The 26431-nt window shown below is 40.0% G+C and overlaps 1 protein-coding gene across 1 annotated transcript in view; it reads right to left on the reverse strand.

Annotated features, from left to right (window-relative positions):
* Nucleotides 1–26431, reverse strand: part of Spata17 (spermatogenesis associated 17) — a 142523-nt gene that overhangs the window by 50058 nt on the left and 66034 nt on the right. Inside the window, 3 exon segments of the mRNA XM_050148292.1 lie at nt 3793–3941; nt 8750–8956; nt 24932–25055. Coding sequence (XP_050004249.1) covers nt 3793–3941; nt 8750–8956; nt 24932–25055 — 480 coding nt within the window.

The following is a 26431-nucleotide window of genomic DNA, read 5'->3' on the forward strand; positions in this document are numbered from 1 at the left end:
CTCCTTTTACATTCATTTCGTGACACCATCCACGGGATAGGGCCACCCACATTTAAGGTGGGACCATCCACCTCTCTGAGTGCCGTTGGATCCCAACAAACACTACCTGAGACATCTCAGCTCTGACTTGAGACTGTTCTGTTATGAACTGAAAATGTGTCCCGTCTGTACAAAGTTTTCCACTCAAACTGTTACCATGATTTAATTCCTAAAACCAAAGCCCTTTTTTACCTCCTTCCAGACTTTTTCTCTAATTGTGCTAACAATGTCACACGTGTGTGTGCACAAACATCCTCTTTGCTCTCTCTACTACTCTGCCTGGTCTCCCTTCTCTATCAACCACCACTTCATTGCCAGTTCCTTCTCCAGACTCACAACTGCAGGCTCTGGAGAACAAAGACTTGTATACTATTTGCGTACAAAAAATTCTCCATATGTAAGCATCAAATTCATGTATCTCTGCATTGTGAGGTGTTAAAATGTTTGATTTTGAAAATTACTGTTTGAGTTGCTGACAAATTTCATTTAAAAAGTATTTCATGAATTTAGCCTGGGATTAAGACCATTCCCACTGGCTGTTGAAATGGTTTCAGCTAAACTTCTGCCATTTTGTACTATGTATTTATGCACAGATGTAAGGTCAGCACTGAGGACTCGAAAATCAAACTGCCAATCAACTCGGAAAAATGCTGAAGATGCTCTGCTTCCTGTGGACTCAAATATTCAACCAAGACTCAATTCTCTACATAAAAATAAACAAGCACTTCCATCTCATTAGATCAAGCTTGCCTGACCCTTAATATGTGGTAAATCATATTATAAAATTATTTTAAAAATAAATTCTGTTGTGATTTTAGATCAGTTACCTGTATACAAGCATATTTATATACCTGGGGTCAGATGAAACTTCTTGAGCTGAGAAAGTGGTGAAAGTTTGTGGCACCCTATAAATTAGAGTAGTATGTGGAGCAAGCCTGTGCTTGTGATGTAACCTCTCCCACTTGGAGAGCTGTTGTGCAGAAGTATGATGCCTGTAGCATATGCAAAGTATGTGTGTGACAGATGTATGTGCAACTGTATGTGTGGGTGTGTGTACCTATGTGTGGTTGTGGATGCCAGAAGAAGATACCACATATTTTTTTCCCTTTCTCTTGAAACAGAGTGTCTCGCTGAACCTGAAAGTAGACTGGCAAAGATCAACCTTGGTGATCCTTCTTTCTGTCCCTCAAATGTAGGGTTACAGATGCACACAGTCATCTTTCTAGCATGTGTGCTGGGGGATTTGAACTCTGGTCCTCTGATTATGCAGCAAATATTACTGCCCACTAAACAATTTACCCAGCCCTGATCATTAATAATTATTTTTTAATTTAGATTCTTCTAAATTACTGGTCCTCAATATAATCCTTGAAGATAACATTTCTGTCCACCTGATAGACAGGGAAATAGAGGCATGGCATGATGATATTACTTTCCAAAGAGTCTTAAGAGCATACTGCTAATGTTGGGGGTGGGGCAAGGTTTGAATTTGCATCATTCGAATTCCTCCTGATAAAATACAATGTCATCTTCATGGCAACATGAAAGCAAAGAGCACGGGACATCAGCGCAGCGCTATGTCTCTAGCCCTCGAGATCAGAAATAAAGCTGTCTTTCCTGACTGATGCACAGATGGTCACTGATCAAGCCTCAGACTGTAACAAGCATACTGACTCTGACTTCTGGGGATTGTTAATGTAGGAAGAGGGTCCTCCACATTTAAAACATACATCTCTGTGTCCGTGTAAATTCATTTCTATGATTTCATCATGAAATTATCATCAATAGAGATGTAGAGCCCAGCTCTAACATTTCTATACAAGATATACTTGTGGGTTATCCACCAAACAAAGATGCAGTTGCTTCAGAATAAGTTACAAAGCATCAGTATTTCAAGCCTCCTACAATGGAACAAACTTTGGGCTAACTACTGGAAGCAGTTGCTTAGATAAGGTACCAAAAGCGTAAGTGGCCTGAACTCGGTGAGCCTTCAGCAATTCTGACTTAGCTTGTTTCTGACAGGCTTGCTAATCTCAGAAGTCCTGGTAAGTATCCAAATGCTTCAGCATGAAGGGTCTTCATGAGACCACAGGGACACATGTTTCTTACAGGTGGTCTATAGGGAGTCTCCAAGCACATTCCTTTGGGGATAACACTGATGCTTGATCTTGCAAGGCTGATCAAGAGAATTCATGATAAGCTTGAAGAGCACTGGACCCCTCCAGGAGTGTCCATGGGGTAACCAACAGTATCAATTATTTTAATAAGGAGTCTTCCCTTTCATAAACTTTGTCTTGTTGAAACAGAAAAGTAATTCTGAGCTGGGTGCAGTGGTACACCAGAAACCAGCACAGGCAAGGACAACAAAGGAGGTGCCAAGGTTAGGGCCAGCCTGGGCTACACGATGAGGCCCCATCTCAAAATAAAAGCAAAAAGAATTTTAGGACATACCTCTTTATGCATTCATAACTAAGCTATATATTTTGCCTAAATTTGAGCCATAGAATCCTATGTAATTTCTGTGGTAAATATATATATATTTCCCCCAAACTAATAGGTCAAGGTAATTTTTTATTTTTGATATATTTGATCAGATACTAAAAGCATCTGCTAAACATACTATAGTTATTTTATCACTTGCAGTCGCTCTAAAATAAAAACCTAGACAATTCCTTTGGATGCATTGACCATTTTATCTTTAAGTTTGTGAACATTTTTATTTTTCAATATTTGTTTAAAATTTCTTTATTCTAAAGAGTCATATGTATATTTCTTGACTGATAAAATGATCAAAAACCCACTATGAAGGAGAAATGTCATGCTTATTTCTTTATACAACATATTTTAATGCATTTGTAATTACTATTATGTAAGTTATTGCCATGTGACATACAGTGATGGTTAGTAGTCATTGTATATGGCACTTATATATTATAGTATGCTATTATGCAGGAATTTATAGTAGTAATTTACATCATACTAAATTATTACATTATAATTAAAATCACTTATATTATTACCATTATCATTTAGCACATGAAACACTAAAATACTACTAAGATACATTGCAATAATGATTACACAAGACAGTCTGGGATAATAACAATAATAACAATAAGACCATTCTGGATTTACAATGGTCTACTATAAATTACACGTGACTCTATTGTGGACAAAGAACCTTAAGAGAAAGGGAACATCAAAGAGAAAGATGCTATGTGTTAAGGCCTAAGTCACTAAGGCTGTTAAAATAATTTACACTGAATATGATGACAGATCAGCCTCTATGGTTTTACTTCTCCTCGGTCTGAACTCGCCTCTTCCCCTGCACCTGAAGACACCGTGGTGCACTGCTGTCTTCAGACACATCTAGTCCACTGGAGACATGCTCGCTCTACTGTGTTATTTTGAAACCATTTGTTAGTCACGCAAAGATTCTAGCTGCAGGTGTGCACAGTTGTCTTTTCCCTCTAAAAACACCACTGGTATTCCTCTCCTTGGAGAAGCGCACACACAAATATAATTTAGGGAGTGACATATAGATTCACATTTTCCCCGTGAGTGGTGTATATACATTCTACCATCGATATTGCCCTCACTTACAACATTGTGTGTTGTAAAATGATTGCCACTGAATAGGCAGAGAGTGACTTTGCTTTTCTGCACAAATAAGGAAAGCATTCTCTATAAAATTAGGTTAACGAGAGTACAGGAAGGTTTGAATCAGCAAACACGACTCAGCTAAGCACTCACATCTTGTCGTTCACGTTGCGCATCCGTTCATCTTGCTTAAGTGCCTCTCTGGCCAGCTCTAAGTGGTTGATGGGCTCTGCCACCCTCAGGGTGGGCTCCAAAGGCTTGTAACGCTGGTGCAGAACTTCATTGATGTCTCGGAAGGGTCCCTGACAAGACAGGAGGAGAAACATGTTTCACTATGGAAGAGTCCCAACACAGTAACAACTGCAGTGCTGAACTTCTACAAAACAGAACAAGCTTATTCAATTATTTTTAAAATGCTTTCCTGAAAAATAAAACAAGTAAATAAAAGATGAAGAATATCAGCCAGGCAATGGTGGCACACACCTATAAGGCCAGCACTTGGGAGGCAGACACAGGCAAATCTGTGAGTTCAAGGCCAACCCGGTCGATAGAGCAAGTTTCAGGACAGCCAGGGCTACACAGAGAAACCCTGTCTCAAAACAACAACAACAACAAACAAACAAGAATATCACTTATCTTCTGGAATTGTCCTCTCTCATGAAAGTGATTGTCTTAAAACTGTTTCAGACTGGGCAGACATATCCCTTCATGTCAAGAAGTTTCTCACATGTGGGCTAGCAAACCTAGGTTGCTTTACATTGCAACTTTACAGGCACCCTTCTTCCAACACAACTGAAGTGTGTGCTTTCTCTTTTTAAGTTAGTAAAAACAAGAAAAAATTATGAGCATTAACTTTCCAAAAGTCCTCTCATATTTCAAACAAAGCCTTTATGTGGGTGCCAAATGTTGTATTTACTGTTGGTTTCTGAAACATAAATGCCCCACTGATCATCCTTGTTTTATCTGAATTCTGATGCTGAGTGGCTCCAGAACTAAGGGCAGTCTTGCAGGGCTAAAACTGAAAGAGGAAAGAGTGCACAGACAAACCTGGGTGACTCTTAGCACAGCCTCCTGTAGAGTAAGGTAAGGCACGAGGCACCAGAGTCCACTGGCTGGCCAGCCAGCATCATGCTGTGTACAGGCAAGCCAAAGGCAGTTTAGGCATTTGCTGTGTCGTTAACGACATACTGTTTTATATCTTTTCACCCCTGTGTTAGAGAGGAATAATACAAAATGGACAAAGATTTCTAATCTCATTCCTTATTCTTGAAACTGTCTCCTTTAGATGGGTTATTACTAAGAAGTCGCAGCTGGAGCCTCTGTGAGTGCCGAGTGAAGACTGTGGGGCTAATAAAAAGAAATGATTCACGCCTCATTTATGTTCACTTATGTTTTACATTAATAGAAACCAATAATAGGAACCAGTTACCATAAAAGTCATGGACCGTAAATAACACAAATGGCAGATCAGTATCATCTAGTACTTTCTGCAGCTGGACAGGAGGATTGCTATATTTGGAAGTGGTTAGTGGATTTGTATTGGAAGTTTGCTTTTTAAAGACACACGATCAGGATTCCAATCTGTAATCAAGAAGTCAAGAGTCTTAAACTGGACACTTTTGTGCTTTGACAAATATAATGATGAAAGAATTGGTATTCAGTTATGTACTAAGTGCCAGTCACTCCTGAGGGCCTGTCTTCTCTGGGTGTGTCAGAGTAAGAACTGGACTCAGGACTTCCTTTAGGATGTGAGCCTAACACTCCATGTGACCTTAAAGATACGCTGCATCTCAAAAGTGGCAGGTTCTTATTTGTTACAAAAATAGAATTTAAAAGCATTTGGGACAATAGAGCCATCAAAGAAACAAAAGTTCAGAAACTGAGACTGACAAGGTCAGCAGATGCTTTAAACCTCTGTTGGAAGATACAAACACACACACACACACCTCAATCTCTAATCTCCCTTACTAGACTTGTCTGGAATTCACTAGTTCTCTTGAGTGCAGGGCTGTCAGAGGAACCTTATTTAAGCAATAACATCATGAGAATGGACCAGAGCTTTTCGCACTGTCAGTCTCCTTGTCCCATCTCAATCAGCATCTGCCTTTGAGCTCAATGGTGTACCTCCTTGGTTAGTAAACTTGACAGATGCTGACTCTTCTTTGCCACAGCTTCTGTTAGCCACATTTAAGAGCTCAGGCATACGCTGTTCTATTTGTTCCTGAAGTGACACAAGTTAATATATTTTGGAAATAACTTCAAATTTTAGATATTTTCATTGTTATCACTTTAACCAACAATTCCTGGAATGTTGGCCATATAAAGCTCAACCTGATTCTATGAAAATCAAACACATTTCTGTTCTACAGTCAATGTGACTACATAGTTATCCTTTATTTCAAAGTGTTTATCGAAGTTTAATAATGAAGATTTTAACTTAGTAGCGTTGTCCCAGACATTCAAGAAATCATCATCCAAATTCCAAATGCTGTACCCACACATTGGCATCTGGGCAGTCTCAAACATCCTCAATATACAGACCCTTTTATTATTGAATAAAAGAAACGTTGCTCAGCCAATGAATACACAACAATCCTACTGTGCATAAAAAGAAAGACACAAGGAGAGAGGGAAGGGAGGACACAAAAGAAGAAACAAGATTAACAAAAAGAGAAGAAAGGAAGAATGTTAAAAATGAAAGAAGAAAGGAGGTGAGAAAGAGCATGGGCAGTGTGTGCAGAGGAAGAGAAGGCTGTGGGGTAAGGAGAGAAGGAAAAAGGAAAGAAAAGAAAATGACAAGAAGTTAAATGAAAGAAAAGAGACTAGACGTGAGAAGGGAACAGAATGTATATACTAGCAGAGGTGTTTTATGATTCCTGTTGAGGAATACTGTTGTAAGATGTGTTACGTTTGTTTATGCTGTGGAACGTTTGTTTTAATGATGCAAAGCTGTGTTGCATTCTTTTATGTTGGATTTGTTTAACTCTGTGAAGCTGTGATTCTTTGCCTGTCTAAAACACCTGATGGTGTAAAAAGAGCTGAATGGCCAGTAGCAAGGCAGGAGAAAGGACAGGTGGGGCTGGGAAACAGAATAAATAGAAGGGGAAAAGTAAAGACAGGAAGAGAGAACAAGTAGCAAGAAAAAAAAGGGGGGCAAACCACCCAGCTACACAACCAGCAACGGAGGAAGAAAGAAAGAAAAGGTGTACAGAAATAGAGAAAGGTAAAATCCCAGATAATTTAAGAAAGTTGGCTAGAAACAAGTCAAGGTACAGCCAGACATTTATAAGAATGAGACTCCATGTGTGATTTGGGAGGTGAGTGAGTTCTGAGTTCCCCCAAAGAACAAAGAGCTAAGAGATAAAAAAAAAAAAAGGTTCCCTCTAAAATGTCATAAAACTAACAGCTAACAGTACTTATTTTGTTAGCAGGCTTGAGAGGAAAATATTGAAATAAAGGCAATTGAGGGTGTAATTGGAGAGAACAGAAATACATCACAGATAATTATAGCGATGTAGGAAGTTCTAACACAGTAGGACGCACGTGATCTGACTATGAGGCCCACCAGGTGTCAGGCATGGAAAATCTTGAAGGTCTCCAATAGGCCCTGCTTCAAGCTCTTCGCTGTTCTGGGTGGAAACAGGCCTACTCGTCTTCAATAGACAGAACAGGGCAAAGGACCTGGGATCTCAATTCTGGCTTCTGTTTTGAAAGCTTCTCCCCTTCTCCAGGATGGTTCCCTTTGAAGGAAGCCAGCAGCCATGCTGTGGGGCAACTTTGTGAGTTGATAATGTGAGGAAGGACAACATGGCAGCAGCTAGCCTTGTGAATGATGGAACTGAGCAAGAGGATCTCTTTGCCTTCCTCTCCTTACAGCTCATCCAAACCTTCAGAGGAAGCCACAGCCTGGTTGAGCCCGGCAGCACTCGTGAGAAAACTAGATGCAGAGGCACTACCCTAGGGACGCTATGGAAGGCAAATGCATTTTTGGTTTAAACCTTTCTGTTTTCTCTTTCTGGTAACTGATGTTCACGGGTGGATGTACAGAAGCAAGCCTGTGGAGGGAGCCAGTGTGCAGAGGGTTACCCTTCAGAGTCAAACGCAACCCCGCTGTGGACTGACGTTTGCCACAGGCAGCTGCCATCTGAAGTACTGAAGGGTTCACAGAGTTGTCCCTTCTGGGACAATGGGGCTTTTAGGATCATGACAAATATCCTTCCCTGTCTAAAAGTCTATCCTCCAGCCCAGAAAGGGCTTTTCCTTCCTAATCCTATCACAATCCAGATACAGTCATGATTTCCTATCTGTCTGTGCTCTGAGTCTTTGCGGTGTCTCCAAATCTCAAACTGGCACTTTTTAAATGATTCAAATGGAAGTCATATTTCAAATGGTACATACGATATGGGCATCATCTGACGATAGGTTATGTTAAGTCTGTTGCATAGCACTAAACATATTTCCAGCAATAATGGATTACAGCAGGTGCTACGGTAACAATTCATGTAAAACAGTCCAGCATTGGTGCAGTAACCTGTATTCTCAACCCACACTCAGTAGGATGTCCAACACATCCTACTTTTTTGGCAACAAGGTTAGCATGACATATTTCATATTTAAAGTTAAGCCTTTATAAAGAAAGAACTTTTGTTTCAGAAAACAAAGCAATTTTAATCATTCAACACCATGGAAAGAGTAAAAACACTTGTCACGGGACAAAAAAAAACCAAACAAACAAACAAAAAAAACCCTAAAACACTTGCAAGTAGTGTGTAGTCAAAAAACATGGTATCAGGTTTGCAAGGTATTTTTTAAGTAGCTAACATAAAAGTGATCATGCCTTTTGAGTCATGGATGGATAAAGATTTGGGCACACACATGTGATGGAAATATATATATTTCCGGCTGAAGAGCCGGAGGTTGGCAAGGAGTTGTCTGTGAGTGACAATAGCGGTCAGGCAGTGGTGTTAACGAGTCTGATGCGATAGAAAAGTGTGCTGGAAGATGACGACATTAACAAATGCCATTATGCATATACTGTACCACAGTAAGAGGCTAGGAGGAGAGCGAGAGTAAGAAATTAATGACAGATTCACACGGGGTCGCTGGGTACCTGGCACGGCTTCCTGTCGATAGGTGGCAGACTTGCCGAGTGCGGGAAGGAGCGGGCACTGGTGCAGGCCAGCCAGCTGCTGAGGCTGCGGTGGGACCTGGTCTTCGTTGCAGTGGCTGGTTGGTGCATTAACGGCTTTACCTTCTGTAACCGCAGCTCCCAAGAGTTAGGCTCTTTTCGGAAAGGTGAATTGTATATACCTGGAACCTAAAGAAGAACAGCTCTTAATTTTAATATGAAGTTAAACTGTCGTGCATTTAAGGGAGAAACAGTTGAAACTTCAACTTTGCTGCTTAATCAGGGCTGGGCTTATTAGAGGGGAATTGAGGGAATACTGACCCTTTGGATCCACTTTAGATCAATAATCTTAGAGACCTTTAGGATTGCTGAGTAAATATGTTTTTAAAACTCAGTCTAAAATTGTATTTGAGGAAAAATAACAGTGGGATCTTAAGTCATCCATTTTGTATTCTTGGCAGATAAGCTTCAAAGTCTATCTGTAAGCCGTACCATCTTTTACGTGAAGGCAAATGTGCAATGTCTGAATAAGTTTGATGGTGTTCACTTTGAGTCCTCTATTTGGACTTCACACCCATATGGGACGCTCACTGCACTCAACGGGACACCAGGTGTCCTGCTTCTGCAATGTCGTGTTGGCCTTGCTGCTCCTTGATGGCTCTGTCACACACTGCATAGAAAAGTGGACTGGGCCCAGCATCTGCTGGGTTGTAGAGGCTGCACACATGACACGTGACAAAAGTCATGTTCAAGTGCAGCAGATGTCCGTTTTCTAGAAACCTCTTGTTATTCAAACCACAAACTGGACAGAACCTTACTTGATATAAATATATTTGGTAGTATTAGATTTCCATAGAAGCATAATAAAAATACATGTACATATCTATACATGTGCATGTACAAATACCCTTCATGCAAATTCACATATGTAGGGAAAAGTAAAATGTTTCAAGGATGGCATGATTGGTGGCTCTGTAGACACAAAACTATATAAAGAATTTATTAAATGGTTCTGGTATTGATAAAAAATAGACTTTTCTTTTATGCTGTAATTAATCCATAAACATCTCTGATCATATATTACTTTGGCACAGGTGAAGTCCCATGGCAGTACTAGGTAGAATAGCTGTCTTTAGAAAATTGTTCAGGAAAAGTTTGACATTTCTAATGAACACTTCAACAAGAGTTGGCTCCTATCCTACACCCACCCCAGCCCAGACCCAATTCTTCCTTTCTAACTTGGAGATACCACTCTGCTCCACCATCATCCATCACATAAGTTGCTATTTCAGAGTTATCTTTGCGTCTCAGTTTTCTTCAGCAAGCAGTGGAGTGCATTGGGTGTTTTGGCAACCTCAAAATCTATCAAGATGCAAGGTACGCAGTAGACACTAAGTGACTCTAAACATTCAACCGTTCAGAAAGGTGCATCAGTCCAGCAATCCCAGCTTTCCAAAGCAGCGAAAGCACATGAAACCAAAGGGAATTCGAGATGTGACCCTTTTCTACAACACATTGTTCATATTTACTCTCAAGGAACCATGATTAGACCTACTTGGGTCACCTCAAATCCAACTTTTCTACTTTTCAATTAAGGACTGAATTTATTGTACATAAAATAAAGCTAACACAAACACATGTCTAAAACTATTTTCAAATTGTTTCTTCTTTGATATTTACTCCTTAATATGAGTGAGACTGTGTTTTAGAATGAGGTTTTTAAGTTACAGAACGTAATTAGGTGTAAGGGTAACACACTTTTGTTATTATAGAAAACAAAGTGGATGGATACATGAAAGAAACCAACGGCAGTGAAGGAACATATACACATGTGTATGTATGTCTACAGTAGCTTTAGTGAAGGAACATATACACATGTGTAGGCATGTCTACAGGAGCTTTAGTGAAGAAACATATAGACATGTGATACACACATGTGTACATGTGTCTACAGGAGCTTCAGTGAAGAAACATATAGACATGTGTACATATGTCTATAGGAGCTTCAGTGAATGAACATATACACACATGTGTAGGCATGTCTATAGGAGCTTTCGTGGCCACTCAGCTGAGGGCAAGTCTTCAGATGGTTTTTAGAATGCTTTTCTAGATCAAGAATGTACTGAGGATGAGGGGGAAGAACAAATGTTAGATTAAAAAGATGACTTTGACATAAAATAACCATGTCATTTTCTCTCTGAAAAAAAGATACAAGATAATAAATACCATTTTGGATGGTGGCAGTCTAATTGGAAATCTGTTAATTTACTTTACTGCCCAAATTTCCATGACCTTATAGATTAAGTTGTGAGATTCATATAACTGAGCAAAGGTTGTAATTTACCATTTAGACTCTCGTTGGCCTGAACAGCTGCTAGCATCTGTATTAACTTTGCCCCGTTAGGAATCTTGATCTCCTCGTGCATCTGCACGCACGTGTATACATAGGCAAGATGGGAAATGCAAATAGCCTGAGAGACATGATAGCTTTCTTAAATTAGACTTTGCAACTATATAGAGACCTCCTCATGTGTATTCTCTTTGCAATTTAAATCAAATATAGATAGAAAATATATTTTAATTGAATTTCAAATGTATCATTTAAAATCTTCAAGGTGTCAGTATTTTAGAAATTACTACGATCGCTATCTTACCTCAGGAAAAGCAGTCTGGCCCTCCTGGACCTCCCACAGCAAGCAAATACCTATTTAATGCTATAGTCACCATTTAATTATTATTTCTTTAAGTAAGTAATGCTTAAAAATATATGACTGTCTCAATTGCCACATTCCGTATCTGAAAGCTGGCTAAGAAGAATGTTTCCTGCGAGACACAGAAGACTCAGTAACCCCGAAGGGACAAGGGCATATTTTCTACTTCCCCATTTCTCACAGCCTAGAAGGGCCACTGCCATGCGAGCTTTGGGGACTTCATTTTCAGCAATAATTTCCTAGAGTGACCAACACTATGGGGAAATCTGTGCTAACTGTTTGAGAAAAGAGAAAGAAAGAGAAAAAGCCTAACCCTGAGTTATTTGCAGTTCTGTCATGCTAACACTCAACTCAATAAGGCCTAGGAGCTCTCAGGAGGCGACTCTGCTAATAGCTTCCCACTGACCTCCTTGCAACAGGCCCGGCTGCTGACTGGTGGCCCAGTGGTGAAGACAGCAAATGAGGTGTGAAAGCTGATTTTTTTTAAAGGCTATGATTCTGAGTGGTCAAAAAAAAAAAAAAAAAAAGCAATGAGTTATATAATAGATATATATTTGTCCTGAATTTCCCCCTTCAGACCGTCCATCATGGGAACTTAAGCATGACCTAGAATATTAATTATGTCAGGTTGAGCAATGAGCAAATGTACCATTTGTTAGCCAGTCACCCTTAGCCTTACATTAATATTTTGAACTATTCCATATTTCTAACAATCTATCAGCAGGCTCCTTTCTCCTCAGTCTTTATTCTGAAGCTGGAGTTCTGGATGAGAGAGTATTTTTAGGTGTTGCGGATTTGAAAGCAAAGGACAGACGTGCTCACATGGAGCGTTGCAGTCTCAGGATGCTCAAAAACGTGTGCGATGCGGCTCTCACACGGACCTTTGTGGCCGGGGTGCCTGAGGGATGCTGCAGTCGACTTCTTCTTCTTTCTTTGTTGCTGGGGGTTCCTCTCAGAACGCATTTGTCAAGTGAAGAGACTATGAAACTGAATGCGGACACCTTGGATTTCCACACCAGTTACTGATGTTTCCTGGTAGGTTTTGCCATCTAACACACAGTCAGAGCCCAGACTTGGAAGCTGCTTACCCTGGGAGTGAACAGGTTAGTCCAGAGACGTCACCTTTTCCTTTTAGGAAACAGAAATCGCTCCAGTCACTCAGCAAACAGAAGCCACAGATTACTACAAAGGGACAACGTCTAAAAGCATTTTCAGGTGTCTTGATTTAAAAATCTGTGAACACGGCGAGAGGTCCCCATTTCTCACAGGTGCCTACCTCAAGTATGCCTGTGCACTAAATTGTGAGCAGATACAGTTAGAAACAGGACATTAAGGAAAGGCAATAGCAAAGGGCTTTGAGGACTGGAAAAGTAAAAGTGGGCCAGAGAACTGAGTGAAATATTTGCCCCTGCCATTGAGTTGCCTGCTGAACCGACAACGGCCACACACTCCATCATAGCTATCGGATGTCCTTGTGCTGGGGGATTTGCTAAACCCCACTCAGTAAGTAATTGCCCTGCTGTTAGGAGACAGTGTTGCCGTGCTGCCGTAGCCCGGCGTTTAGGAGACAGCTGGACGGCTGCTCCTGCTGCGGACCGGGAGGTAGCAAGGCCATTTCTCTGCTGTAGCGGCTGTATTCCTCCCGCATCTCAGGCTGCACTCAGCGCTGGGCATTCACTGCCGTCTATGTGATATGAACCTATTGACGAAAAGCGAATACAATCACATAAAAAGCTCACCCCTGCTAACCACACACACTTGCTGTTTTACTTCAGCTAAGAGAGTTTTGGAGCCCAGGTAGTCGCAATCGCTGTGTGAAACAGTAGAAATCTTCACGACTCTTGTCTTATTTTTAAAAGCATTATTTGCTTAAAACTCAGGAGCCCGGCATATTTCACACAGGTTTCCTTTAGTGGCTGCTTGTCACTGTAGCCCTGAGCTGGAGCACTTGCTTACTGCACACCAGGTACTACCATGTTCTGTCCTCAGCCCCACTGCCACACAGAGAGAGCAGAACTGAACAGGAAAGAAGAGAAGGGAAGAAAGGGGAAGCCTGGAGAGGAGAGAAGAAAAGAGAAATTGTAAAAGGTTTCCATCAAGTTACAGTGAAGCCCTGTGAAGCAATCTGTAGAGGTCACCATTACCTCCTGAAGGGGCTTCTTGCAAGACTTCTAGGATCTTAAACCGGGCAGGGTGGCATATAGGTGCTATTTTCCACTGGCAGGTGACTTGTGTGTTCACTTAGTGGCCATTCCCTGAGAAACTCAGTGCTGCTGCTACTGGGAGCAGTAGCATTCAGCTGCGCAGAAGACCCCAGTGTCCCTCAGGGCTCAGCAAGCCTGGGGAAGACCCCAGCGGCCCTCAGGGCTTGGCATGGCTGGAGAAGATCCCAGTGGCCCTTAGGACTCAGCATGCCTGGAGAAGACCCTCGTGGCCTTGTCATCTATGGAGAAGAGCCTAGCGGCCCTTAGGACTTGACATGGCTGTAGATCTCTAGCTCCATCAGAGTTTTGGTGCAAGGAGAGGTAGAAATGCAGAGCCCTCCCCCCCCCCCCGAAGCATCCTCTAGATGCTATGTTGTGCCTGTTTTATTCTGGAGAAATTTCTTTTCTTTTCATGCTTCTTAAAGAGGAAGAAATAAAGGTTTGGTGTCATTTTATTCTTACATGATCAAAGAAAAATATTTTTATATAGCCGCCATTACCAAGTAAAAGATGTGCATTTTTAGAGGTGAATTTGCTATATCTGTTAATACTTTAAATGAAAACATTTCATGTAAATGCTGATAAGAGGAAAAGATTTAAACACAATATTCCCTAATGCCAGCTAAAGTCAGTAACTATATAGACCACTGGCCAACCTGCTCAATCTAAGGTGTGCAAAGAGATGGACAATGCCCTTCATGTCCAAGGCCATTCTTAAGAGGAAGGGAAGTCTGACTTTTCATGACATACAGTAACATTCCATAGCCGAGGCACACATCTTCTGGCGCCTGTTATCAAAGATATAGAACGTTTTGTGGGAACTGAATCTGTGTAGCAAGAATACCTGCATTTGTTCTAAAGCTAGGTAGCATTTTCTAATAAAAATGGGAGAAAGGCATTGAGACCAAGAGAATAACTGAAGAAATCAGGGAGGGGGAGATCTGGGGAAACAGTCAGGGGACATCGAGTCTGCCACTTGTGGGATGAGGCTACTGTCAAAAACGATCTTCAGAATGTTGAGCATCATCTCTTATCTTTTCAAGCTCTCTCCCCCATGTGGCTATTTCGGGAACATCTAAATGTGTCTCCTAGTCTAACCTCACTTCCCTGTCAATCCTGTCATCCTAGAGAGGGGGAAAGCACACACTCCCCATTCTCCTACTTTTCCTGCTGTGCTCCCTCCCTCCTCCCTCCCTCCTCCCTCCCTCCCTCCTCCCTCCCTCCTCCCTCCCCTCCCTCCCTCCCTCCCTCCCTCCCTCCCTCTCCTTCCCAGGGTCAGGGAACAGAGGGTTTCAGTCCAGTGTGCAAAAGGTGCTCCCACCCAGGTATGCTCCTGTGCTCCTGTCTCCCTCCCCTTGAAAGCAAGCCTAACAATGGGAAGCTAACATCCGTTCCCTACTTCTCAGTGCACTGCAATGGGGCTGTTCTGCTTTACTATGAGGTCAGTACATTGCGATGGGGTTGTTCTCCTTGCTTTACTATGAGGAGAAGAATGGAATCACACAGAATCAGTTATTACTGACAGAGTCCAGAAGGTATAAAGCAGATCCATCCCATCTTTCTCTAATTGGCTCTGAACTTAAACAGGGAAAGGTGCTTGTGATTAGGCCCTGACACCTGTCTTTCTCCTCTGAGCCCATCTCTACCCCTATTCGTCCATCCCAGGCCTTTGGTGAAGATCCTGTCTCCTTCCTGTCATGAAATGCACCGGCATTGCAGATAGTGCTGTATATACCAATAAATGGTCCATTTTTTTGTCATTTGGAATATAACAAGCCACCTTTTTCACTAACATGAACATTATTAATCAAAAGAACTATTAGTAGCTAATTTGAGAGTAAGATGCCAAAGTCACAGTTTTTATTATTGTTTTTTTAAAATCTCAATCACATGCAATATTGAATAAACTTTTTCTGGACAGCAGAGGTAACAAATAATTTGATGACAATCACACATTTACTTCTCTCTAGAGACTCTTTCTGAGAAGACAAATACATTGCCAAAAACCTGTCCCTATGGGCCCAGAAACCTATGCTTGCCTTCTGGTCAAGAAGACCCCACACATCAAACTTGTTCTCTCTTACCCCCATTCAGCATGTTTGAAGACACTGGTAACTAGTTCCACAATGCAGAGAAGGCAATGGTGTGGAGTGTGCTGTCCAGTTCTTGCTTTCAAGCAACAGTGGCATTAGAATGTGCTTTCCACTGCCCAGGAGCACACCCTTGAGGTGGGCCCTTTCTCTGTACCATGCAATCCATTAGGAGAGAGTGGTTTTGAAGACAGCTAGATCAGAGTGTGAATTTCAGGTTCACTCTGCCTGGTGTATGACCTGGCTTGATTTGGCCTGTCTAGAATCTCACTGGTGTTAGCCTCCTCTACGTCTGTTCTTTATATACAAGATTTGTCCTCTGAAGAACCCACAAGAATAAACTGGTGCAAATACAGATATTACCTTCAAATATTGAATAATCTTGTTATGTTTTTTTAATTAAAAGAAGAAATACTAAGCGATTAGATTAGGAATAAAATCTAAACTACTTGTTTTGAATCTAAAAATATTGCAAGTCAGAGTTAGGATAAAGAGTACAATATGCTAGGACCTACATGGAATATCAGTACCAGGAGATAGAGACATTTTAGGATCAATGCAAGTTCAAGGCCAGTCAGGCCACACAAGGAGACCCTGACTCATAAAACAGCAAAAAAGGGGAGGTTTTATGTTCCCCTTTATGGGTTCACCTATACTATAAGGAGGTAGGTGTAACTCCAATAATGAAGGTAAGTGTTACATTAAAGTGTAAAACAAGGAGGGAAATTTGCCTTAATAGATTAGGGGAACTCAGCAATTTGAATGTTCATGCAGTAGTTGACAGGGTTACTGATTTTAGTATAGTTATGTAAATATACATCAGTATAATTAACTGAGTCATTTTAATGATATAAGACCCGCAGATGCTAAGAACATTGTTAGTGTAAGAGCATGTTATTAGTATGAAAGAAACCCTGGGTTCAGTCTCCAGCACTGAAAGATATGTGTTATGTATGTAACACATTTGTGTGTATAATAAATAAATAAATACCTTTTAGCTATGATCACGTGTAAAGCATATATTTAATAATTCAGAGTTTTTGATATACCCATGTACATATATATGCTTCCATAGCAAATGAAGGACAAACTTGAATACATTTAAAAGAAAGATAGTAAAAAATATGTAACAGTTTTGGCTTCATTTGCTGAGGCGTGAGAGGGTTGGTTAGTTTGGGACAAAGCTAAAAATAATGATGAATTGGGTATATGTTTATGTTGGGTTTAGTTAGTTATATTTACATAAGTTTTGTTGTTTTTTTAAATATTCTTAAATCTTCACAGAGCAGTAGCTCCCAGTAATAGCATACCCCTCACTGTAGAGACTAAGCCAGGAGAGAAGGCGCCCCATAGGCCGCACAGAAATATGGCCCATGCACTGCAACCTACATGACTTCAAGCTACTCTGGAAAATTATTCCAATAGCCATATAAATCATAAGGATAAAAATTAATTCTTATGATTTTCTATCTAAAACTGAGATATCCCTTCTTAAAGAGATCTCCTTTCAAAAATTTGTGTTAGCACACATATTTAATCTCAGCACTCAGGAGGCAGAGGCAGGCTCTCTGTGACTTGGAGGTCAGCCTAGTCCAATAGTGAGTTCCATGCGAGCCAGGGCTGCATAATGAGACCCCAGAACCCTTTCTCAAGTAAAAAGGAGAAAAAAGGAAAGAAAAGGATTCCAAGGCATAATAGACATAATACATCATGCAACCTTCCCATAGGAATAAAATCTTAGATTAATATTGCTAGAGGAGAGAATGAGTAATTCTCTTGTCGCTTTGGAAAGAATAACAAAATTATTGTCAAAACATAGAGAACAAATATTATAGAGTTTGAGACTGTGAGTAGTTGATCTTTGTTGGACTTTTAATATTTTATATGAATTGGAAATGGTACATCATTATAATAATTCCTTCTTTCCCATTCCTCTATCTCTTCTTCCTCCCTTCTTCCTCCTCCTTTCCTCCCCTCCCTTCTCCTCCTCCCTACTCCTTGCTTCTTCTGTTGTCTTTTCATTACTGGAAATTGAAACTAATGCCTAAAGGGTGGGAAGCAAGGGCATTCCCACTGATCTAAATCTCAAGAAAAAATGTATTCATTTGGTTGCATTGAGAATTATATTATCTAAAGCTGCAGCTATGGAGGTTCCAGTCTATGACCTTGAAGGACACCAGCACTCCCATGCACCTGCCACCCTTCCACAGACACATAATTTAAAAATCAATAAAATAAATTTAAAGAGTGGTTCCATAGCAGGATTCTATTTTTAATCACAAAAGGAAAGTTGTATAATGTCTTCCTAAAGAATTCACTTAAAAATTGCTTTTTAGCATTGTATGTTGAAAAAGAAATTACATGTATATGTATGTAGGTTTTATGGGTGCGTCTACGGTAGTTTCTTAAGTTTCTGTTTCTCTTCAGAGGCTTCTAATTTTCATTTTGCTTCTGTCCACATTTTTGCCTGAATTTCTTAGATGTATCTGGTAGTCAAGACAAGGGGAATAGAGCAGAGAAGGGACTAATTTGGTGACAATGTTTTTTCCCATTTAATTCTCTCTACATAATGAAAATTGAGGATAATAATTCTCCTTTTCCATGTATTACAATACAATAAAAAGTATCTATACCCTGTAGGAGGGAGGAGGTAAAATAGAAAAGCTAATGCTGAGTTCATTCTCCCACTAGTTCAGCCTTTGGTCTTTCCTAAGAGAGAGCAGCGAAGGTGAGGGATGACGATCGGCTGCCATCCTGGAATGGACTGCTCAGTGGGATGCAGAGTGAATGGCCAGGCACCAAGGCCTTCTTGAACTATGCATCCAGGGGTCAGAGGTCAGGCCTTTATCTTTATCTTCATGAAAGAATAAATAAAAGGGGGGAAATGCCCAGACGACATTTTGGTTAATGTTGTTGAGGTAATTGCTGCTTCACAGAACATGGTAAAGATAAATATATGGAAACAGATAAATATGATCAAGCAGTTAGAGTTTACACATGGAATTTCTGTAGCTGCCTATGCATGGCTTTGCTATAATTTTACATCAAGGTTCTAGCTTTTTTCTATGAGTGTCCATGGGCTGATTGAGCGCATTTCTGTAAGCACTGCCATACCCTTCAGTAGGAAAATAGTCAGGTGATGGAGCACTTATCCCCCTGCAAGGATCTCTGGATCCTCTGAAACGAGGATGGAGTGCCCCGTGTGTGGAGTTTACTTAGTCATATGCGGGGCACTGATTCAGCTTCCAGTGCCTGAGCCTGAGTTCTCCAGAGAACTCCAACATCATCGATTTCTTTAAGCTAGAGTACACCTGTGAGCAGATGCATCTTTAAATTTTCAACCTTCTTTTGGAAGAAGGGTCTGGAATGGCAGCCTTACCAATCAGTCTCTTAGGGAGCTTAATGCAGGAGACTTTCTGTGATTTCGAGAACAGTCTGGGCGACACAGTGAGTTAAGGGACGCCCTAGGATATGTATGCAGTGAGATACCGTCTCCGCAAGCCCCGGGAAGTCATTGCTGGAACCATGCATTTATCCATCTGTCCTGACTCTCAGCGCTCGTCAACTCCTGTAAAACTTTGCCTTATCAAAAGGACAGACCATGAAAGCATTTAGAATCAGTAGCTGGGAATATATGATTCAGAAAGCAAATATAAGACGTACACAATGGAATGGAGCTAATAACTCAACTTGAGTGGTGGTGAGCCTCCAAAATGACTGACAGTTTTCTCCTGAGTATCTGACCCACTTTCATTTTGGTGCCATAAATACTTATTTCATTGCCCAGATATATGCATCCCATGGATTCCTTAAGCTCTTTAACATACTGAGTCCCCTTCCCACCAACCCTATGTCTTCCACATCTTCATACTCTGAGCGGACAGACCTTTCTCCCACTTCCTCTTATGAACTATTAACAATCTATCAATTTTTGCCAATCTACACTAATAAGGACAGCTGACCAGTTAATGTAATTCATTGATAAAGTAGTTTAATAGGAGGCAGGTAAACATCTTTCACAGTAGAGGAGTGGGAAGGGTCAGTGTGGGTGGGAAGCTGCTAGAAGTTGCCCTCTTTGCAGGGAGAGCAGGACTCAATGGCCAGAATAGAGCTAGCGGTAAGAAGTAACCAGCTTCATCCGTGTGTAAAGAGATCCTTTTGGTGAGCTTTTCTTGAATAGAATGTCAGGTTGTGACGACACGGCCACACAGAGGAGCAAAGGAAGGAAAGACTGAGTAGGCAGGGCGGAGGCAGATAGCGGAGGGTTGTCAATGGTTACGCTGAAAAGGAAGGATTGTTTTAAATATATTTTTATTAATTCTTTGGAAATTTTATATACACATACAATGTATCTTGATCATATTCACCCCCAACTCCTCCACAAATCGTCCCAGTCACTTCAACACCCTTCCCATTTTTGTGTCCTCGTATTTTCTTTTTAAACTATTTTTAATAATCCATCAGGTTCAGTCTGTGCTGCCATAATACTCATGGCTGTGGGCTACCAAGAGGACCATGGTTGACCAATTAGGGTGCCACACCCTTAAAGCTGACTGTCCATCCTCAGCAGCCATCTGCTGTCCATAGCTCCTCAGTCAGGAGCAGGGTCTGTGAGACCCTCTCCCCTCCACACTAGAATGCTGACTGGCTTGACCTTGTGCAGATCTCGTGTAGGCCACCACAGTGCTCTGATGTCATGAAGGCAGTGACCCTGTTGTGTCCAGAGGACACTGCCTCCTTCCAGTCCTGCCTGACCTCTGGCTCTCACAGTCCTTCAGCTGGCTTATTCAATGTCCCCTGAGCCTTTGGGAAAGAAGTGTGATACAGACATCCAATTTATGGCTGAGGACTCCACAGATATCATGAGTTTATGCATTAACTGTCATCAGCCGCATAAAGAAATCTCTCTGAAGACCTGAGGCCTGTGCTAATGTGTGGGTATACAAGGATTTTATCGAACAGCAAGTATGGACCTTGGGAGGTTTACAAACTTCAAATGAAAATGAAATAATGGTAGTTTTGAAAGATTAATCTGACAATATAAATATATTGGGATAAAGAACAAAAGACTTAACTAAAAATAATTTTAAAGAATTCTGTTATTTCTGAGAATTCAGGGGATGGGCATGCAAACACTGTCTTGGACAGACAATGAAATCAAAGGTAGTAGAACACACAGAAATAAAAAAAAGGCACAACATGAAAATACAGCAAAGAGAAAAGGTGTAACCAAGAAACCACAAGGAGCCAAACTCTTCCTGATGTGAATGAAGTGGCCTCTGGGAAAGGACCAACAGGCACAAAAGTGTGCTGCAGCCACTAATGGCGACCTTCACCATCATTGCTCCTTAGTTTCCCTGTGATAGCTGGGTGCTCATCCTAAGGACCCTGTTTCCTGAGAAGCCTGTCCAAATATAGCATTCCCAAGTTCCTGAGCCAATCTTCCCCAGATGCACGCACACCACTACACAAGCAGACAATAGCACATGCACTCCGATAGACTGCCCTCTTTCCATGGCTCCATCGCAAGACAGAGGTGCAAACCAGAAACTAAATCCTTAATGTACTCAGAATGAGAACTTTTCCGCTCGCTGTCCTCAGAAGACAGCGTGGGAGGTAATACACAATTGAGAAAAATTAAATGTTTCTAATTAAAATTTCACCTCATAAGCTTTATCTTGGAAATATGCTTCCCATTTAACAGACTACCAGTTTATTATGACTAGGTCAAGTCTAAGTTTTAATTAAGATATAGTCCCTTTTCATATAAATCTAATTTGGATGGTTTTGAGAAAAAGATGACTGCACACATTTTATTTTTTCAAATATTCAAATATATCAAATTATAATTTGTCAATATTGATCACCACAAAGGGTCTTTTTGAAAAAATCACAAGACTGAAAAGAATTGCTTTTGTACCCATATGAAAATTGTCAGTATAAGAAAAAACATCAAAAAGAATCATGCAGATAACATGAAAACTATTTCTATGATAAACTTCCATTTGAATGTGTGTTAACTATCAAATGCCAGAAAAAAAAATGCAGTTACACTGATATTTATCCTTATTGTGTTTATCCTTTCCTATGATCATATTAACAACTTCCACTTATCAATTAATTACTGCTATGGATAATTCAATATAGTGATGTTCATTTCAAAGCATCAGCTCTTGAAATTTGAATCTTGAGTTTTACATGCACCCCTGTGACTGCTGATCCTTAGGAAGCAATGTTTTCCTTTAGGGAACACAACAACAGGCCTTTGCATACATCTACCAGTAGATGGAGCAGACAGCATAATTTATTACAAAGAACAAGGGCAACGGAAGGAAAATCAGTTTCTCTGGAATAAAACAAATCTGTAAATGAGATTTTCTTCAAAGGAAATGTGCCCTGTATGTGCTAGATTTGGTTTGACTGGTTACTGAATCAAAATGAATAACTTTATTAAGTAATCAATCTTTGCAGGAAGATAAATTAAATTTACAAATGGGAGGCATTGCTTGCATTTTACGTTATTCAAATCAAGTAAAATTAGCTTTCCTTTCAAAAAATTTTTACAGTGACAAAGACTTTTTGATGTGTTCACTTAGTAAGGACGCTAAACACAACCCTGCTTTACAGGTGGCGGGTGCATAGCGAATAGTATTTTCTAGGGAATATAATTGACTAATCCTGTTATGTCTGTAGCAACAAATTAACCTTATTACTACTAGTAAATGGTGATTGATTATTTATGCAAATAAGTTGCCATGTTCGGCTTTCTGATTGAAATAAACATATAAAAAAGGTGCTTTACTATAACTTGAACTTTTTAATTAATAAAGCCCTGAGGGGTCTATTAATTCACTCATTGCAATATTAGTTATTTACTTGTGTAACTCCTATCAGCACAAACATATTTGCTTGAATAAAGATGAGATAACAATAAAAATTATGAATAGCTTCTAAAACTATTTAAAAATGTACATCAGATTCATGCTAAAATAGACTTAAAATTAAGTTGAAATTTTAAATTGCATCAGCAAATATCAATATAACAGCATAATCAGTCTAAAGTTAATTCACTAAATAATATTATACATATCTGAATTAACAAACACAATTTTCCCCTTAAAAATTCTTCAATGTGGGGAGGGGAAGAGGGGTAGGGGAGTGGGAGGAGGGAGCAATGTGTGCGAGGAGGGGGAGGGAAATGGGAAAAGGGGAGGAGGCAGAAATTTTTTTTTCAACAACTAAAAAAAATAAAAATAAATTCTTCAATGTTTTTAAAGCATTATTTATTATAGTAGGTTCAATATTATTTTTAAGCATTATTTATTATACCTACTAACTATAGGAATTTAATTCTATAATTAGTATATATAATGAATATTAATATTATTATTACTAGATTATTGGAACTTCCAATAAACTATGTTCTCCTTTAAAAATGTTACAGGGTTTCTTTTTACACAGTTCAACAAAACTGTTTGTACACGGATATACTTCTTACAAAAAGTATGTACACTTGCTATTGACAATTAAAACACAGATCTTTTGAAACTGAGATTTCCCAGAGTAAGCAGTCCAGGAGAGTTAACCTAAACAACTAAGAGTAGTTTTAAATCCAGAGTTCATTGCCATCCTCTAGCCAAATCACTAAGGAAATGAGTAACAATACTCACATAGAAGTGTGTGGGTTTCATTTTTTATTTAGGAAAGTATTTTAAATTCCTTGATAAATAGGTCAGAACAGCAAAATCATAAATGAAAATGGCTGTTAATTGGAGTGAGACTGCTTATAGACAGCAACTTTTTCCTATAAAAAGTTTCGTGCCAGGAGACTGGAAGGTGGCTGTGTGCCTACGCCAAGTGTCTCTTAGGATGCACTTCCATGCCCTCAAAGCCCAGCATGGTACCCATGGAGGGCAGGCATTCCGAGACATGGGATTCAGAGTAACAGGCTGAAGTGAAGTCATGGTCAGTGTAGTAAATCTTTGTAGCCTTCGAATTCTACGTCTCTTATATTGTGATGACAAACTGTTTAAAACAAAGTGGGACAGATCCGGTGGGAGGACAGGAAAGGCATGCATTTCCCTGCATCATCTGCCAGCACTCCCAATCTCATGGACAGAGGAACAGACCGGACAATAAGATGGCATCACTCATCTAGTGTATCACCAAGATGTTTGTCTTGGGGGGGGGGTACAGAGGTTATTCATTCATCTCTTTTTAGTTAACTATAGTTAAATATCAAGATTTTGATAACTACATATATCAAATTGCCAAACCAATAAGATCTGACATTTTATAGTATTCTCCAAGAGAGATAACACATCTTCGCTTGCAATGTCCTAATGTCAACGACATCACGTAAAGTGAAGGTGGAGGACACCCATATGGAGATACCACTGTAAATATTGCTAATTAATTCTGATATAGACTAAATGGACATCTAAAATAAACAAAGGACCCAGTTCTGTTCTTCCACTGTTAGATCCTGGGGCTTGAACCCAGGTCATCAGCTGGTGGGAAGTACTTTACCTACTGAACCACCTCACCAGCCAGTCCATGCATTTAAAGCCAATCTCTCTGCGAAGAATATTCTAAATGCAATGGGCTTTCCCAGCAACTGTAACAAAAATCTTAAGAATAAATTTCTCAGTGTTCTAAATTCCACAGTTATCTCTCCATATGAAGTTGTAAATGCTGAGGCAATTTGCTGTAAAGCTTTTTACCTGACAACTTCCATCAAAACTTAGAAAAGGAGGGGCAGCAGTCATAATCAGCATTCGCTCGATTAAAAGAGAAAAGCTGAAAGCCAGCTCAGCTTAATAACTTGCTAGCTCTTGATCAATTCACAACACAACAACGAGCCACTGGGACTAGTGCTGAAGGCGAGGTTACGGCCTTCGTGCTGTGTTATCAGTGTGGTGGACCACTCTGCTGACTGGGACCTTTCCACCAGTGCCTCAGCGACTGCCTCTATGAGGCTCTGTCACAGACCAATCACAGCGCCTGCGCGCACCTACACAGAGACAAGAAATTGAACTTGAAGTAGTGTCTTTGTGGTATCTTTTCAACAAGTCATGTCCTATTCAGCCTGCTACTTTATCTCTGTCAGGCGAGGGGTCCAGGTGGCTCATGGGAGCTGCCAGGCACAGGTAGACTAACCTGCTTTGTGCTGAGCAGGTAATGCATCTTGCGGGCTTGCTGATCTCTTTGCTTCTCTTCCCGCTCCAGGCGAGCCTTCCTCTCTTCTCGCTCTTTCATCTCTGCAAATTCCTCCAAAGCTTCCCTGCATCAAAATTGTCAGCAGTTACTCTGATGACATCTGTTGAGTCCCTAATTCTTTCACTGATGAAAATCAAGATTTTTGAGGGGCAATGATCACCCACATCCATCAAAATCAAGGGTGCAATTTATCTTGCCTGTGAATTCTGTGGAAATCTTTGCCCTTGTTAGACAGCGTTCAAGTGACTTTTTCCTGATGGAGTTTTCAACACCAAGAGGGTACGTGTTATAATTACTACAATAGCAAAAGAAATGTCAAAATCCACTGCAAAGGGAGTGGCTTTCTACATCCCTAAATATCCCAAGAAACGTGTGCCTTAAATTTTAGTTTGTATTTACAAATGTCTACTTATTTTGCATACTAATCACTATTTTTTTAAAGTGCTGATTTTTTACATGCTTAATTGATTCTATGTTTACTTCAGTTAACAGTTCAATTAATACCAATAAGATTACACATATTATCCTGCATCTAAAGTGACATTTTATTCAATTACCTAAATAATTTAAATAAAGGGTTAGGTTAAGTTAAAATCTTTCTAAGGCATGAAAAATTCCACTAAAATAATGAAAATTTTAAATGAAAAATAAGCTTCAAATTATACTGTGTGATAAATAGCTTCCAAATAGGACACGATATTATCAAATAAAGAAGAAGGACTACATCTTTTGTTTCCATTAACAAATTTATCACTCATGTCAGAGCAGCATTTTAATACTGCTGTTTTATTTTTAAAATAAATACATAATTTGATGTTTACTTTCATATGTAAAATCTCCAAGAAAACATCATATCTTTTGCTTCATATATGTCAGGGAAAAATAAAAGGAGATAGTCCAAAAAAATAAAAATAAAAATACAGGCTTCTCCTTGCTACCTGACTGTGGCGGAATATTTGCTGCAGTGCCCTGCTACAGGCTGCTAGCACTTCACACAAGGTTACTTACAAAACACCCCGACATTTAAAGATCACCATGCTAGGCTACCGCAGTAGAACAATTTTTTTCAACATAAGATTAAATTGCAAAATAAATGAATTACTTGGAGTGGCACAGCCCCCATTTTGTCACCCTTCCTTGAAAATTGCTTATTAATATGAAAAAGAAGGCAGAAAATAGCCTGTTTTCCTTTATGTATGTATTTGGGGGGTTTCTGCACCCACTAGCCTGGGCTAGCTGCACATTTAGATTGTGTTGGCAAGCTGGTACAATGACCCCTCTGACTGCATCTCGAGGCGATTATTAATCGCTAAGTAACCCAGTAAAGCCAAACAAATCTGTTTCCATTGAAAGCATCTCTGTCTGTGTCTGCAAGTTTGTTCTGTACCAAACAAACCTCATTAACTCTGTCCACTTTTTGACAAAGAACCAGGAGTTAGA

This window comes from Alexandromys fortis, unplaced genomic scaffold, assembly GCF_014885135.2.
Source record: "Alexandromys fortis isolate MF-2015 unplaced genomic scaffold, M_Fortis_MF-2015_v1.1 scaffold_62, whole genome shotgun sequence".
In the NCBI taxonomy this organism is placed as follows: domain Eukaryota; kingdom Metazoa; phylum Chordata; class Mammalia; order Rodentia; family Cricetidae; genus Alexandromys; species Alexandromys fortis.